The following is a 15,286-nucleotide window of genomic DNA, read 5'->3' on the forward strand; positions in this document are numbered from 1 at the left end:
GTAGCCTTTGTGATTGCTTTCCGTAGTGCAAGAAATTTTACGGAATGTTATTAGGGTTGGGGAGCTTGGTTTGTCAAGCGACCAATCAAAAATCGACCTTGCCTCACAGACCGTCCTTATATTGGATATTTTGCTATTGCTATTATTGCTAGGAAGACAATACACTAGGCAAATGTGATTTTTTAATAGCACATTTTATCATTAAAATCCCATTCAACATTATATTGGATATTTTGCTATTGCTATTATTGCTATTTTAGCTTATTTTTCAATGCACTAGGCAAATGTGATTTTTAAATAGCACTCTTTATCATTAAAATCCAATTCAACATTAATGGTGGGGGGCGGGATAGTGCCGGTGACGATTTATCCCCCCGCGGCACCGGCCTTATATACATATATATTTGTTAAGTAAACCCAACACATTATTATTTTTTCAGTGTGTGCCATTTTTACTTAGTTTTACAATTTGTTACTTTATTTCCAAAATTCCAGAACTATGCTACCTACAATCACGAAAATGTAATCTTTATTTATTACTTAGACCTTAATATGTATTGTTGGCATATAGGAACTAACTATAGTTGTATTTTTTAACTCTATAAAGGAAATTAATAGGACAAAATGTCTGGAATCAAGACTGCTATACAGCCAATGTTGCAGTTCATAGCTGATGGATGTATTTTACTTTAACGGTGCCAAAGAATGCATTGTAATAATATGTTAAATTGTTCTTTGATAGAAGCTATGTAACTTTATTAGGTGCAAACAAACAAAAGTTTTAACATGTCCATTTACCACTCTAGGATTTGTCCTTTGAACGAAATAGCCTATTTTTGCCCTATTTGAAAGGGTCATGAATAATAATATTGAGCTCTGCTCTGATTGGCTCTGAGGTTCATGCCAGTAGCTCACATTAGTAAACATCTTAATTGTAACATCACAGTCTGTGTTATATTGAGATTGGTCTTCTGCATGCACAAGGTTTACATAAGAATGAGGAAACAAAATGCGTTTGAGACTCATGATATGTCATTAACTTGTACAGAACTCTTATTATTCATCTATGCCTAGATAAATTGTTAAGTTTTTTAATTCTATGGCACCTTTAACCATTAAAGCCTAAACTTGAGACATTACTCCACTGAAAGTTAATTTTCAATCCTGCCCACTCATTAAAATGAAAAATCACAGATAAGATCTCTTTAATATCTCACGTTTTTATAGCAATGAGATTTAATGACGGCCAAAAGAGCTGAAATATTTTTCCTGAAAAACAAAAAGAAACAAAAATCGCAGAAGAAATCTGAACAAAGCCACACACAGAGCTCAGATTTGCCATTACAATTATCAGATTTCATTATTATTGAAGGGTTCAATAGAAACTCAAACATTTCTCATCCATTATTATAGCACAAAATGCATTTTAGTGTACTGCAACATTGTCTAATTTCTTAATTAAATCTTTTGAGCCATGAAAGAGCAACTTCTAATTGATTTTTTCTTCCTGAAGGAACTTTACTCTGGCCATGTGTCTGTGATACCCACAGAATCAATGACAAACTTAGGAAAGCAGGGAAGAGACTCTCAGTATATGTGCTTTCATCACACACCACCACAGAACAGGGGCCAAAACACTTTAAGTGATTTAAGACCTTTACCAATAACTGCCAAGCAGCATGCATTAAGATAATGAACCAGAATGAAGATCTCCATAAAAAAGCTCACAAAAATCTGCATCATCTCACCAGTTATAAATGAACGCTTAGCCAATTCATCTGGGTTTCTCTTGTTAAGATGAAAACACATTTTCAGTATCAGTCGTTTGGACATCCATTGTATAGGAAGCTCACCTAAAATGCCTCAAAATGTTATCTACTGTACAGTGGCATATTTATCATTTTGGGGCCCTAAGCAAAGTCAGAGGACCTGGGGCCCTCCATGCCACAGCATTGCCCACAGTTTTTTTTTTTTCCATTTGAATTGCACAACAGTAATACTGATTTTATAGAATTAAGTTAGACATACAGTTGCAATCAGAAATATTTAACCCCCAAAGAGTTTTAAGGATTTATAAATAAAAATTCGGATGACTTCTTTATGAGTTAAGTGATGCATAAAATCAACACAGAAAATGTACGATGTAGTATTTGTGTGTCACAGTATATTTTGTTAAGATAGCCATGTCACAATTATTCAACCCCAATATAATATTGTTATTTTTAAAGCTTTCTGACAGATTTTATGGCCTGAAGTGGAGCTGAAACATCATTAAGCCTATAACAGTCCTTCATTTGCTTTAGCTGTGATGCATATAAACCCCAGCCATGAAGATTTTCAAGGTGAGTTGCAATCATGGGAAAGACAAAGGAGCTTCCAAAAAAGCTGAGAGAGGAGATTATTTCATCACATCTGAAGTTTAATTTCCAAAATATTAAACATTCCCAGACACACCATTGGGAGCATTACAAGGAAGTTTAAAACTTATGAAACAGCTGCAAACCTGTCTGGCCATGGAAGAAAGCCCACAATTTCATCAAGGGCCCTTAGCAACTTAGTCAGGACAGCTAAGAAAACCCCGTGTGACTGCAAGACAGCTACAGGATGACCTGATGAAGGCTGGTACAAGTGATTCAGTGGCAACTATAAGATGTGCACTGAATAAGCAAGCACTTCATGGCCGGACCCCAATATGCACTCCACTCTTTACCTCAATGAACATCAGGAGTAGACTAGAATATGCCAGGAGGAATTTGGATAAAACTACAGAGTTCTGGGAGACAGTTCTATGGACTGATGAAACCAAACCAACTTTTTGGACATATGGACCAGAGATATGTCTGGCGTGCAAAAGGTCAGGCTTATGACCAAAAGAATACCATTCCCACGGCCAAGAACAAAGGTAGGTCATTGATTATGTGGGTCTGTTTTTCTGCGGCAGGAACTGGCAATCTTGATCTTGCACCTGGCATCATGGATTCCAAGAAAAAAAAAACAGGTAATTTTAAAGAAGAATGGGATGCCTTCTGTTGACCAATTAAACATTGGTGATCATTGGATCTTCCAGCAAGACAATGCTCCCAAGCACACCTCCAAATCAACAAAGGCTTGGTTGGGGAAAAGATGCTGGAGTGTCCTGGAGTGGCCTTCTCAATCACCAGATTTAAATCCAATTGAAAATCTTTGGTGGGATTTGAAGAAGGCAGTTGCAGCACGGAAGCCATCAAACATCCCTGAGTTACAGACTTTTGCATGTGAAGAATGGGCAAAGATTCCAACCGAGAGGTGTAAGAAGCTTGTCAACTCTTATCGAAACCATTTCTTAGAAGTTATAAAAAATAAAGGACACTCCACAAGGTACTGAAGCTGCCACAAGGTACAGAAGCTTTCATTTGAACTTCAAAGTTAAGTCAACTTCTGTTGTCAAAACAACCCAAACTTTTTCCACCTCCCTCCCCCCTTTGTACAGAAAAATATTTTCAGCCCTGATCTAACAAGCTCATCTAACAAACACCAGCAAACAACATTGTAAGTTGGTTATTACATGGATTTATAAAAGTAATCACATAGCTCTCATGTTCCTCTTGCAGAAACAGACTTACTGTGAGATACAAAAAGCATATAGACTAGACATACACTAAAGATGAGATTTTGATGACATTGATGAGACAGAATATGATTTTATGTTACCTCTGCATGGTTTTTTAATCTATCATGATGTTTCTACCTGTGTTTCACGACAAAAGAATATGCATGTCACTAATCAAACCACCAATCACAGGTGTGAAGCCCAAAGTCTCAAAAGTCAACTTGACAATGGAATGAATGTTGTGCAGTTGCGATAGCATAGATAAAGTCGAGCAAGCGCTCACTTTAGTACTTGCATGTGTGACTACATTTGTGCACATTGAGCAAAGGTGTGCTTTCGCGTCTTTATACCCATGAACTTGCCTATATGCACCCTTGCAGGGATGCTTTTCCGTCTTTACATAAGTGGCTTAGATTTGGGTTTGAATAAATGCAACATACTTTCAAAGCTATGCTTACCACGCCCCCCCTCCCCTTCATGACTCCACACACCCCCAGTTGGGAAACCAAGCACTGCCTTAAGCAAGAGTCTTCTTTTTGTCCATTTTCTATGTATGTGGTCCGCAATCATTAAATAAAAATTATTAAATAAGTTAACTGCTAGTAGAGATGCGCGGATGGGCTATTATTTCATCCGCAACCGCATTACAAAACTCATCATCCGTCCGCCATCCATCCGCACCAACGTTTCTGACCAGTTTTCAAAACCGCACCCGCCCGCCATCCGCTGACTGGGCGATGCAAGACGCTGCTGATGACAGCCGCGAGACTAGAAAGCTCTAGAATATCAGCAGTGAACTCAGTCTCCGATCGGCGCACACGGGACAAAAATAAATAAATAAATAAATAAATAATGCCTAAATTAAACGCACAAATTACATAGTCTGCACTGGTGTCATCCTGATTTACCACTTTGTAAAACTTATTCCAGGCAAACCTTTTCTGACCTTCTATTTCCTTTGTTTTTAATTCTCATTTTTTGAGGCGTTGATAAGAGCTATGTCAAAATGCGTCCTCATTTCTCTGCGCTGTTAATGATAGAACGAATGGATTCTTAACATGCCGAGGCTATCCCAAACAATTAAAACCTTTATTAAATAAAAGTTTATTAGAAAACTTTTTCTTGTCACTGTTTTAGTATTATAAGTTATGTTTTGTGTTAATATTATTCTGTTTATGTTGCGTATATTTGCAACATAAGATTGATTATTTGATATACTGTTGAATAGTTTAATCTACATCAATGTGTCATATTCTCTAAAATAAATTAATATTTTTGATTACATATTTATTTTAATAAGTCAGAAATGTCTCCGCTGTTTTCTGCTGACAGGCGCGGTGGGGGCTACTGGGGGCGCGTGCAACAGGTGACGCAAATTATGGGTCCTCAGAAGGCTAGACCGTCTCATTTCAGTTCTCTTTGAGAACTTCTGAGGCTGCCACCCTGAAAGACAGAGTGCTCACCTTTTAAGGTTGCATGCTTAGAAGGACACAGCTAACAAGCAGTCGATCCGCCACCCGCCCGAATCTAATTAAAATATTATTTTTCGTCACGTCATCCGCCCGATCCGCGGTTTATCCGCGGAGTCCGCGGCTGTAACCGCCAACCGCGCATCTCTAACTGCTAGTGACCAATAGGGGCCCCCCCAAGCCCGCGGGGTTCCCATGCAATTGCGTGGTTTGAGTGGTGGGTAAACACCACCTGAATTAACGGTTTCACCGTAGTACATTTATATTTATTTGGCAGAGCCTTTTATCCAAAACAACTTACAATGCAAGGTATATTTTTATCAGTATGTGTGTTTCCGGATCAAACCTATTGATGAATATCAGTCATGTGACCTTTTATGTCATTCCAGTTGCCTGCTGCCATCTTGAGTACATAACGAGTACCAGTAGGCTACTGACCAGCATTGGCTAGCTTGCTACGATTTAAGGATTTGTTATCTTTTACTGTCTAAGATTCTTACGGATACGGGAAATGGCTGCGAAAGACAACATTTCGCACCTCGACTGTCATGAAAAGAAATCCTACTTTAATAAAAACAAATATCTTGGTTAGGGTGTGATGCCAACACTAAGAAGGCACGACACAACATGAAACTTTGCTCGAAGTATCACCTGGATCTCTACACATGAACGCAAGCATTGAAAACATTGTTTGTGTAAACAGAGTTTACTGAAAAGAAAGGTTTTGAACAACTGACTTTGGCTGTTATGGTGTCCATCTTGAATTGATTTCCGAATGTGAATGAATGAATCTCTAATGAAGCTCCTTTTCAACTAGAAGGTCAATATTGTTTTTCATTTGCGACAAAACAACAAATTAGCCATGCATTTATATGGAACTATGCTTAGGAGCTATCTATCTTTACTCTCCTCCCTCCTTACGTCACATTCTGAGATCGATACATCTTGACTGGCAAGATGGCGGCGAGTGGACGCCAAAACAACCAAAGTCAGTTGTTCAAAATCTTCTTTTTAGCAAACTCTGTGTACACAAACAATGTTCATAATGCTCCAGTTCATGTGTAGAGACACAGGCGATACTTCGAGCAAAGTTCTTAGAAATGCCCAACCAGGGACAGGAGTTGAGAATTAGCAATAGCTATAAACTCTATATGCAGCGCATCAGTTACAGGCTTTGAACTATAACTATGTTTGCTTGTATGGTCCCTGTCAAAAAAAAAACAAAAAAAAAAAAACAAAGTACTTGATGGTCACAGCATATTGAAGGCATAGCTTCTAGTTCTTTTGCGACCACTTCAGGTACATAAAATGGCAGAAGCCAAGTTTGAGATGGGAGTGACGTCAGCTGATATTCATGAATCTACCACTGAGCTATACAGGAGCAGAGTAACAAACTAAAAATCACAATAGGAAAATGTGGCTACCTCAGTCTTCATTACTTTAGATTTGTGTATCATTATTTTTAACTGTTTAAAAGTTTTTTTTAGAATGCACGTTTGCAATTTTAATACTGTAAAATCAAAGATCTCATCAAAAGTCACTTTTTATGCACTTTTGTGCCACATTTTTTATTAATTGTGTTATTCAGTTATATTGTTACACACAAAGCTAGCACAACAGATCAGAGTTTGTAATTCACATGCCACTTTCTTCATCAAATATCTTTTAAAACTGTAAATTCGGGTTAAAAACTGGTTTTCAAACACTCGGCCCATTATATGAGTGTGTTATGAGAAAGCTATAAAACACCAAAAATAATTAAAACGGTTGCTTACCAAATACAGTTCTGGCAGGTACTGACTCTTTGTTAATCCAGAAGGAGACTTGTGACAGAATCACTGTCATAAAGCATGGGATGTATGTTTGGATCAAGAAGAAACCCATCTTCCTCTGCAGGTGGAAGTAGACAGTCATAACAATGTATTCACCTGCGAGTGAAGGACACAGGAGATCTTATGACATATTCAAACAAGCCAGAAAGTGTAGGGATGCTATAGAAACTAATAAAAGATGTTACACAAAATTCAAACCAAGATAACACAAAAGTTGTAATTCAACCGAAAAAGAAATGAGATGGGGTTAAACATTTCTGGAAATTTGTGTAATAAGAATTGAATGCAAAATAAAGCCCTACAGTATACCTGTATTTGACTTTAGCTTCTCGCTTGACACTGTCTGACCAATGAGATCATACTGTAGCAGACTGGAGCTTTCTTGAGGTACTTCCACAGAAAACAACGGCCCTTTCTTCCATGTATATACAATCTCAGTCATAGGGTATGCATCTACAGTATGGGAAACAATAGTTAATATTAAAGGCGCTCTAAGCGAATCTGTGTGACATCACTTCTTGTTGACATTCGAAGTGTTGTCAAACAAAATGGAGCATAGCTGACGGTACATTCACATGGGGCGAAAGCGTTAACGCTTGACGGAAGGCTTGTCTGAAGCGTGGCCAACAGCTAGGTACAGTGGCCGCAACCCTTTTCTCCGGTCTTCCATACACGTAATTGACTGGCTCTGCCTAGGTTATTTGCATAAGGCAATCTGATTGGCTGAAGCACGCGTTGCCGCTTGAAAAGTTGAGAAACGTTCAACTTCTGCCGCGAGCAACAGCACTGACGCGGCGCCGACGGATCCACAATTCAGTTCCGCAACGCATGACATTACCCATTAAAAGTGAATGGGAAGTGTTAATGCTTACGCCCCGTGTGAATGCACCGTAACTCCTCCCCTCCCTTCTGTGCTTTATGAACGAGTCATGAATGCGCCCAACCCCCACTCCCAAATCCTTCTTGTCGTTTATTGGCTGGAACACACTTTGTTATGTTTCGTGGTGGTAGGTTTGACCACTTTGTTTTTGTTGCAGTTTGCGGAGCCTGTGCTGTCTACAGAGACCGCATTTTTTACAATGTGTTCAGAGGACAGGCAGCTAGCAGATAGTGAGGAGATGTTTACTGTATGAAACAAAAAATGTTTTATGCCTAAAACGCGTGAATTCGCTTTGAGCACCTTTAAATCAATTAAAAGGGAAACCTGAAGGAATACTGTGTTTCGACACCTGAGTCACACTTAAAATGCATTAATATCTTGATCTTGAGTTTATAACACAATGTCCCGTTGGTTTATTATTTTCTTATTTAATGCAATGAAATATTGCCATTTTTAAGAATAATTGAAGTGTCTAAATAATACATAGTGCCTGAAGAGACTTACAGCTGCCAAATTTCAAAGGGCACGTATGGCCATCCATTGGAAAGTTTATCAGTTGCATGGGACATTCTGCATTGATGGTTAACCTGAAAAATAAATAAAGGACCAACACTGGAATTTAAAGTTATTGAATTTCCGTCTACGTTTTAGCAGCTAACTGGTAAAATGTATGCTTATGAGTGTACAATAAAATTACTGTAGCGTTATATGAAAAGCTAAAAAAGAAAATGTTATGATATTTTCAATTCTACTGCCATTTCAATATACAATCCATCTTTAACTTGGAGAGCAAATGGTTTGGCATGCAGCTCACCTCATAGTGTACAGGACAGTTCCGTTCTGCATGATGCGAAACAGCTTGTTGGGAGTGGTCATGTTGTGTGAAATAGAGCGTTTGCCATTTCGGAAAAACGTGTCCGGTGTCCAGATCTTGCTGACCATTAGGTTGTTGAGACGTAGGATCTCAATCGGGCCCTCAAATTTCAGCCTGTCGTCTATCCAGGTTTGCCGAAAAAACACATCCATTGTGTATTCCTAAGAAAACAGATGTACCTCAATGTATTTTTTGCGCTGTCCTTTATAACTGTATAATCTGAATTATCACGCAACATACAACATGTGATAGTAGCAAAAACAAAATTATTTCTATTTTAATATAACAGATACTATTTGATAGTAGACACATTAGAAATGTGTCATCGGGTTTGAAACAGGCTAGTATGCATTCACTCAAGAATAGTATTTTTATCTTTTTCTCCACTAATCTTAGCAGAGTCTTATCTATACTGTCTTTCAGATTGTCACAGTATATCACATGGCAGATGAGGTGGCTTTGGACACAGTGAAAGAATGGTGTAACAGAGGAAAGAAAGCTCAGATGGGACCTTGACTGTCAGGGATTGTCAACCAGATTAAAATCCCTAAGCTGCTGTAATGACATCCTGCCCAAATGTCAGAATAATGAAGCCTCGGACTGACTTTACTAGAGGCTGTGGGCACCGAAACCATGCAATTACAGTGGATGTTTGTTCATATGCATGTAAATAGAAATAATGTTTAAAAATAATGTCACATACCATTTCAACATCAGAGACAGGACCAAAGCTGGTGACAAAGATGTCAGTTTTAACCTCTGTGACAGGACCTACAGTGTTTCATTTACCAAAAAGAATATAATGCAAAAACTAAAATGATCTCATTATATATTTTAGCAAACTAAAATGATAAATTAATAATGCACTTTCAATAAAAAAATATATTTTGTACTTAGAATCCGTTTAAACTTGTTCTGAAAGACACAATGCTACAAATTCCGATTGATGTTCAAAACAAGTCTTTTTTAGTAAACGTCAAACTTTAAGACGTTATTAATAATAGTTCAAGATATTAAGTATTTCAACAGTAGCGATTTACAGTACCTCCAAATCCAGGTCGCAGTCTGTTGTCATATCCATTTAATAATCTATCCAAAATGCGCGTAATGTTATCCAAATAGATTCTCGTCTCAGCCGGTGGATTTGCTAACACCTGTCCAGCACTGTAAACAAACTCACAACTTTATTACCGCTTTCACACACTAATAAGCTGAAATTAACACACAAACAAGCAGAAAATTAAACATTCTGCACATCCAAAGTCAGATAAAAACTACTTTCTACTTACCAAGACAGCAGAAAACACGTGCATAATAAGCAAGCCATGCTTTACGCGCACTGTTCCCTTGTCAAATGGTATTAGTAGCACATCCCATAACTCGTGAGGAGCTGTGTGATTCCAGTTCTAGTGTGGGAAATCCTGAAGCTTTTGTGCGGAAAGTCTTGTTGGAGTTCTTTAGTGCGGTTGCGCTTCTTCTGACTCCCGCTGAAGTGAAGCTGAAGTGTTTTTAAAGAGGCGGAGGAGATGCGACCAAATGACATTGACAATGATCGAATCAAGCATTATGAGAGATTAATTGGGAAAGATAAAGAACTGTCAGAAACCCAATGCTCTGCTGTGAATGGATACACAACCCAAGAGCTGGTTAGATTTTTGTATCTGTTTTAGACTATTTTGACAGTTTGAACTTTGAAGAACTTTCTTTGTGGGTAACATTAGATTATGCAATTTCATAATATTTAATATTTACATGTGCAGTTGATGCATCCACAAGCGATTGATCTTAAAGGGGTCCTATTATGATTTTTTTAAAGATGTAAAATAGGTCTTTGGTGTTCCCAGAGTGCATATGTGAAGTTTTACCTCAAAATACCCCACAGATAATTTATTATAACATGTTAAAATCTGCACTTTGTAGGCCTAAGCAAAATTTTGCCGTTTTGGGGTGTGTCCTTTAAAATGCAAATGAGCGGATGAAATACAAACACTGATCGCAATGATGGTTCTTTGTTGCAATTGAAAATCAAATGTGCTGTCAATTATCCTTTCTCTCTTTCTTTCTCTTTGCACTAAACGGCAGTGCCGTGGTTGGATGGTGCAGATTAAAGGGTGATATTATTGTAATTGGCCTTGTTACCTACCTCACAAAACAGGCAAAATCTGAACAACCTAATTTTTTACATGCAAGAATGGTTTACCGAAGCAAAGTTACTGGGTTGATCTTTTTCATGTTTTCTAGGTTGATAGAAACACTGGGGACCCAATTATAGCACTTAAACCTGGAAAATGTCAGATTTTCCTGCTATGACCTCTTTAACAAGGCAATAAACAAGAGAAATGTATTACAAAGTTTCAGTCACAACATTCAGACAGCCAGGATATGCAGAGCAATTAGCTTTTTTCCAAAATACATTTAAGAATCAGTAAAGTAAGTTTATACTCCTAATTACTTGCTTCACTAATAAAGGGACAATATGTAGTTTTTGTGTTTCATTATTTAAAATCAATGTATTTATTCATAAATATGTCCTCATTAGTGTCAAATGACCTGTGCAAATGATCTGACTTTTCTTTGTAAGATTAGAATTTCTTTTCTTTATTTACATTAAACGGGTAAGTCCAAGGAGGCGTCGTTCCGCCACACTGATAAACTATAATCCTGCGTTCACCAACCGGGTTTTGAGGCGTCAAAATCACGTCTACCGTGCCTAGTTTGCTGCTTGAACAGTTTGAATGCATTCGCGCGTCTAGAGCGAAGTAGACGTGTGGAAAAAGCAAGCATTTGACGCGCATCAGAGGCAAAATCCGCTTCTTGTGGGAGGGGCAAGTGCTATGTGGTTGTCTGTTTGCAAGATGACTGATGTTGATTGTTCATTTATCGAGAGAGTTACCAGTTTGTATTTGGTCACCTTACTATAGGGGGAAAATAAATGGCCCGGGTCGATAAACGGCGTGGGTCGATAAACGTCACGTGACTCAAAAGTGAAATGTGTATTTACAACTTACCAGGTTGCCCAATGTCCTCACTGAAACTCTTCCAAGCGAGGTCCTTTTTATGTCCGTCTCTATAGAAATAAGAACTTGTGTCGTATAGCTCCAGGTGACTGCTTACGGACAATATCAAGCGTTCCTTCATGTTGAATGAGTGACTCCGGGCGCGGCTGCCGCCACAGCAGCAAGCAGGCTCCTGATTGTTAACACGGCGCGAAATTCCACCAAAGTAAAAAAAATTCAACTCGGGGCAATTTCGCGTCAAACGCAAAATGCACAAAAAACACCATTTGCGCGTACTGCGCCATACGCTCAATTCACGCCATTCGTGCGTCTAGGCGGAATCGCGTCTACCGCGCCGCGCCAAATGCCTCATTCGTGCCATGAGACCTCCAGACGCGCATCAACGCATCTTCACATTGACTTAACATTGAAATCACTTGCGCCTCCTCCGCGGCTGGTGTAAACGCAGCATTATAGCAGAGAGGGACAAAAAGCACTAGCCTACTGCAACGTAATTCCACAACGCGTTTTCGTTCAAAACACGTGAACTGAAACAGATAATATATAAGATAATTATAATTACACGCATTTGGAAAAGCGAGGCGCTAGAGAACAATATTTGTTTGTATGCAAAATACAATTTCACCACTAGATGGGGAAAATCCTATTGTCCCTTTAATATTAAATAACTGTGTTATGTGATGTTCGCCTGCGACTACTAAGGTGTTATGAAAATAAAAAAAAATCTGCCAATTATTTGTGGATATAATTTTCATATGAGATGATACTGCATACTGTATGACGTATAGATATACTTTTAATGTTTGTATTCATATTCTCTAACTTCATCATATAATTATAAAGAATATCAAAAACCTTCAGGAAAGCAAAGCGTTTTTTGGATAAGTATGACATATTGATGGTTTATATAACATGGTTTATTTTTGTTTTGTGATCATTTAATGCCATATATCTGGTGCTGTCATTTATTGCACATGGTTTGTAATGTATTATAATAAAATGGCCGGTCTGTGCTGAGAATTGATAGGATCATGGGTGTCAGTTTCTCATATAAAATTTTTTTTGCTTCATTATGCTAATCCACAGCAAAGTTTAATGCATCAGGCACCATTTGATGTATCTTATATTTGATGGGCCATGCAAGCTAACTGTCACAGAATGACCATGCATGGGATTAGTAGGATGTACCTCAGCTGGTCCACCCATTCTGTGTGAAATGTCATGCAATATATACGCCAAACTCCAATTTTGCTGTAACGTGTGTAGTCAAAACATGAGACGAAGGCAGGATCTAAGTGCAGATGAAAACTTTAATAATACAAACCTGAATATAAATCCATGAACCATGAAATCTTTGACAATGACAACAATGGTTGCAAATGTGGACATGTACAAACACAAAGCAACTACATTCAATAACCAACCCAAAAGACAATGGAAACATTAGTGCTATATATACAGACAGCGAACCAATGAGAACACGACACATCGGGGTCAAGGAACAGGGAAACTAGAGACAAACATGGGAAGACATGATATCAAAATAAAAGACATGAACATAAGAACAAGAACTTCAAAATAAAAGACATGAACATGACAAGACAAAACCCTTCCTGTATACTTAATACGGCACATCTTTTCATGCTGTTTTATTTATTGGTTTCTCGCTTTTTTGTTTTTTAAACCATTGTTGCTTTGGTTTGGGGTTAGATATGGGATTTGCTTTAGGATGTAATTTAATATATACGTTTATCCATGTTTTTTCTTTTTTATTCAAATCATGAGAATGGGCTGGCCTTAACATAAGAATAAGAGATGCTGCTATGAGCTCACTTTATCCAGCCTGCTGTACACACTCAGCAATTTTAATTGCACAAGTCCAAGTTTTATCCCAGAAGTAATAATCATGAGGACTTTAAAAGACGGAATGATAGCAGGGGGTTAGCTTTAATTTGACTATTGAACAATAAGGTTGTTAGAACGTGGCAAGCCAAACCACAGATCAGCTGATTACTGAGGCATATCATGAACAGGGAAGAAAATCCGGATGAGCCGATCACTGGAGCATGAACGGTGTAAGGGTGTGCCAAACCAACACAGATCCTTGGCTTCTGGTCACAGCAGCGCTTCAACCCAAAGCTCTCTGTTTGGTCAGTATGGGTATCAGTAAACAATTGTGTTGTTGTTGGCCCTGACAGAGGGGAAAATATGTGTGAACACAAACTCACATAGCAGTCGCATTATCCAGTTAAATTTTGCGTAACCTTTTTTTTTAAATACACACCCTTTAACAAATACTAACCATACTTAATGGAGTATTATGTGCTTTAAGTTTGTCTCATGAAACTCATTTCTGTACGGAGCTTGTGATTATTATTCTGTTGAATGTAATAACTGTCATCAAATGGAACGTAAATCTGCTACTCTTGTGTTTTCTGGGTTAAAGGATGATGCAGGACATGAAGAAATGTTTTCTAGTAAGTTGGATTTATGTTATGGGGGGGGGGTTTAAGAAAAAATGCAGTGATTCTGTGGATTAAAACAAACCTACTGTGAACTACTGGAACAGCTTAGAAATGGGCAGTCCTTCACTATCTATAGGCCACAGCTGTTCTGTGTTTACTTTCTGTTGTCTATAAAAATAAATCAATTTAGCTGAAGTTTGACGTTTTCTTTTTTAATTATATATATATACCGTAAACTGTTTATTTATGTTTCTATTGTTGAACATGTTTTATCATCTCAAATCTTGATTTCTGTATAAAATGTGCAACTCATACGTATTCTTTTCAAAATGCAAAATCAATTGTGAATTGGAATAACATTGAAGATAGTCTTATTTAAGAGGTAGTCTGTCTTTTTCTGCTTTCAGTCGCTCACAACAAATACGTGTTATGATTCTTTTGATGAGTATTGATTTTGGTAGAACATAAGTAAAGTCAAATAACACCGGGTGGCTTCTCTTCTAGCCGGGAGGAGAATAACATTATGAGGGTTGGCTTATAGTTAACTTGAGTGCAAGTGTCAGACATCTACAGTACTGGTTTTGACACATGCTCTTATCAAAATTACAAAGTATCGAATTACATGGCGGTTAGGAGTGTGAATGCAGTGCGACTGCCAGGATTCTGGAATGGAGAAGGTAAAATCGAAAAACGCTTTTATATTCCACCTGACAAAGCGCTTCAGGAATACAATGAATTTCAAAATGGATTTTTTTTTATCAAAAAAGCTATTGAACACTCATTCCTGCAAAATGATATATTTCTGCACTTGTGTCAAACATCCCATTAATGTATATAATAGATCCATACAACCATCCATACAAAGTCAACAGTTCCCACTCACAAGTGATGTTCTAGTCCTTATATATGTGTCCTGTCCCTGCTTCAGTGTAAGTCTGTTGAATTTTATCATCCGTTTCATAATCCTCTAGGCAAAAATCATAAATCTAAACTCAGAAAAATACCAGCACAACCTGAGTTACTATTTACTGTTGATTTGTGAAATATTTCAATTAAATATTATGAATATGAGTATTAACAATACTAGTGATGCTTGCCTTGATAAATACCATATTCAAACACTGTTTCCTTTGTTTTCCTTACACTTTAAAAACAAACAA

General features: G+C 37.8%; 1 protein-coding gene across 4 annotated transcripts in view; it reads right to left on the minus strand.

The window, feature by feature from the left end:
- The window catches only part of gabra6b (gamma-aminobutyric acid type A receptor subunit alpha6b), a 53,081-nt gene extending 42,859 nt beyond the window's left edge, over window positions 1-10,222 (minus strand). The window contains exons 1-7 of one of the 4 annotated variants that reach the window (XM_065287577.1): window positions 9,934-10,220; window positions 9,690-9,808; window positions 9,348-9,415; window positions 8,585-8,805; window positions 8,275-8,357; window positions 7,200-7,343; window positions 6,834-6,986 (exon numbers count right to left, since the gene is read on the minus strand). In XM_065287577.1, the coding sequence (XP_065143649.1) occupies window positions 6,834-6,986; window positions 7,200-7,343; window positions 8,275-8,357; window positions 8,585-8,805; window positions 9,348-9,415; window positions 9,690-9,808; window positions 9,934-9,971 (826 nt within the window). In that variant the 5' untranslated portion in view covers window positions 9,972-10,220. Of the gene's footprint in view, window positions 1-6,833; window positions 6,987-7,199; window positions 7,344-8,274; window positions 8,358-8,584; window positions 8,806-9,347; window positions 9,416-9,689; window positions 9,809-9,933 lie in introns of those variants that run through there. The other 3 variants (XM_065287578.1, XM_065287580.1, XM_065287579.1) reach the window with 3 other exon arrangements.
- Between the last annotated feature and the right edge of the window lie 5,064 nt (window positions 10,223-15,286).

This window comes from Paramisgurnus dabryanus, chromosome 18, assembly GCF_030506205.2.
Source record: "Paramisgurnus dabryanus chromosome 18, PD_genome_1.1, whole genome shotgun sequence".
Taxonomy (NCBI): Eukaryota; Metazoa; Chordata; class Actinopteri; order Cypriniformes; family Cobitidae; genus Paramisgurnus; species Paramisgurnus dabryanus.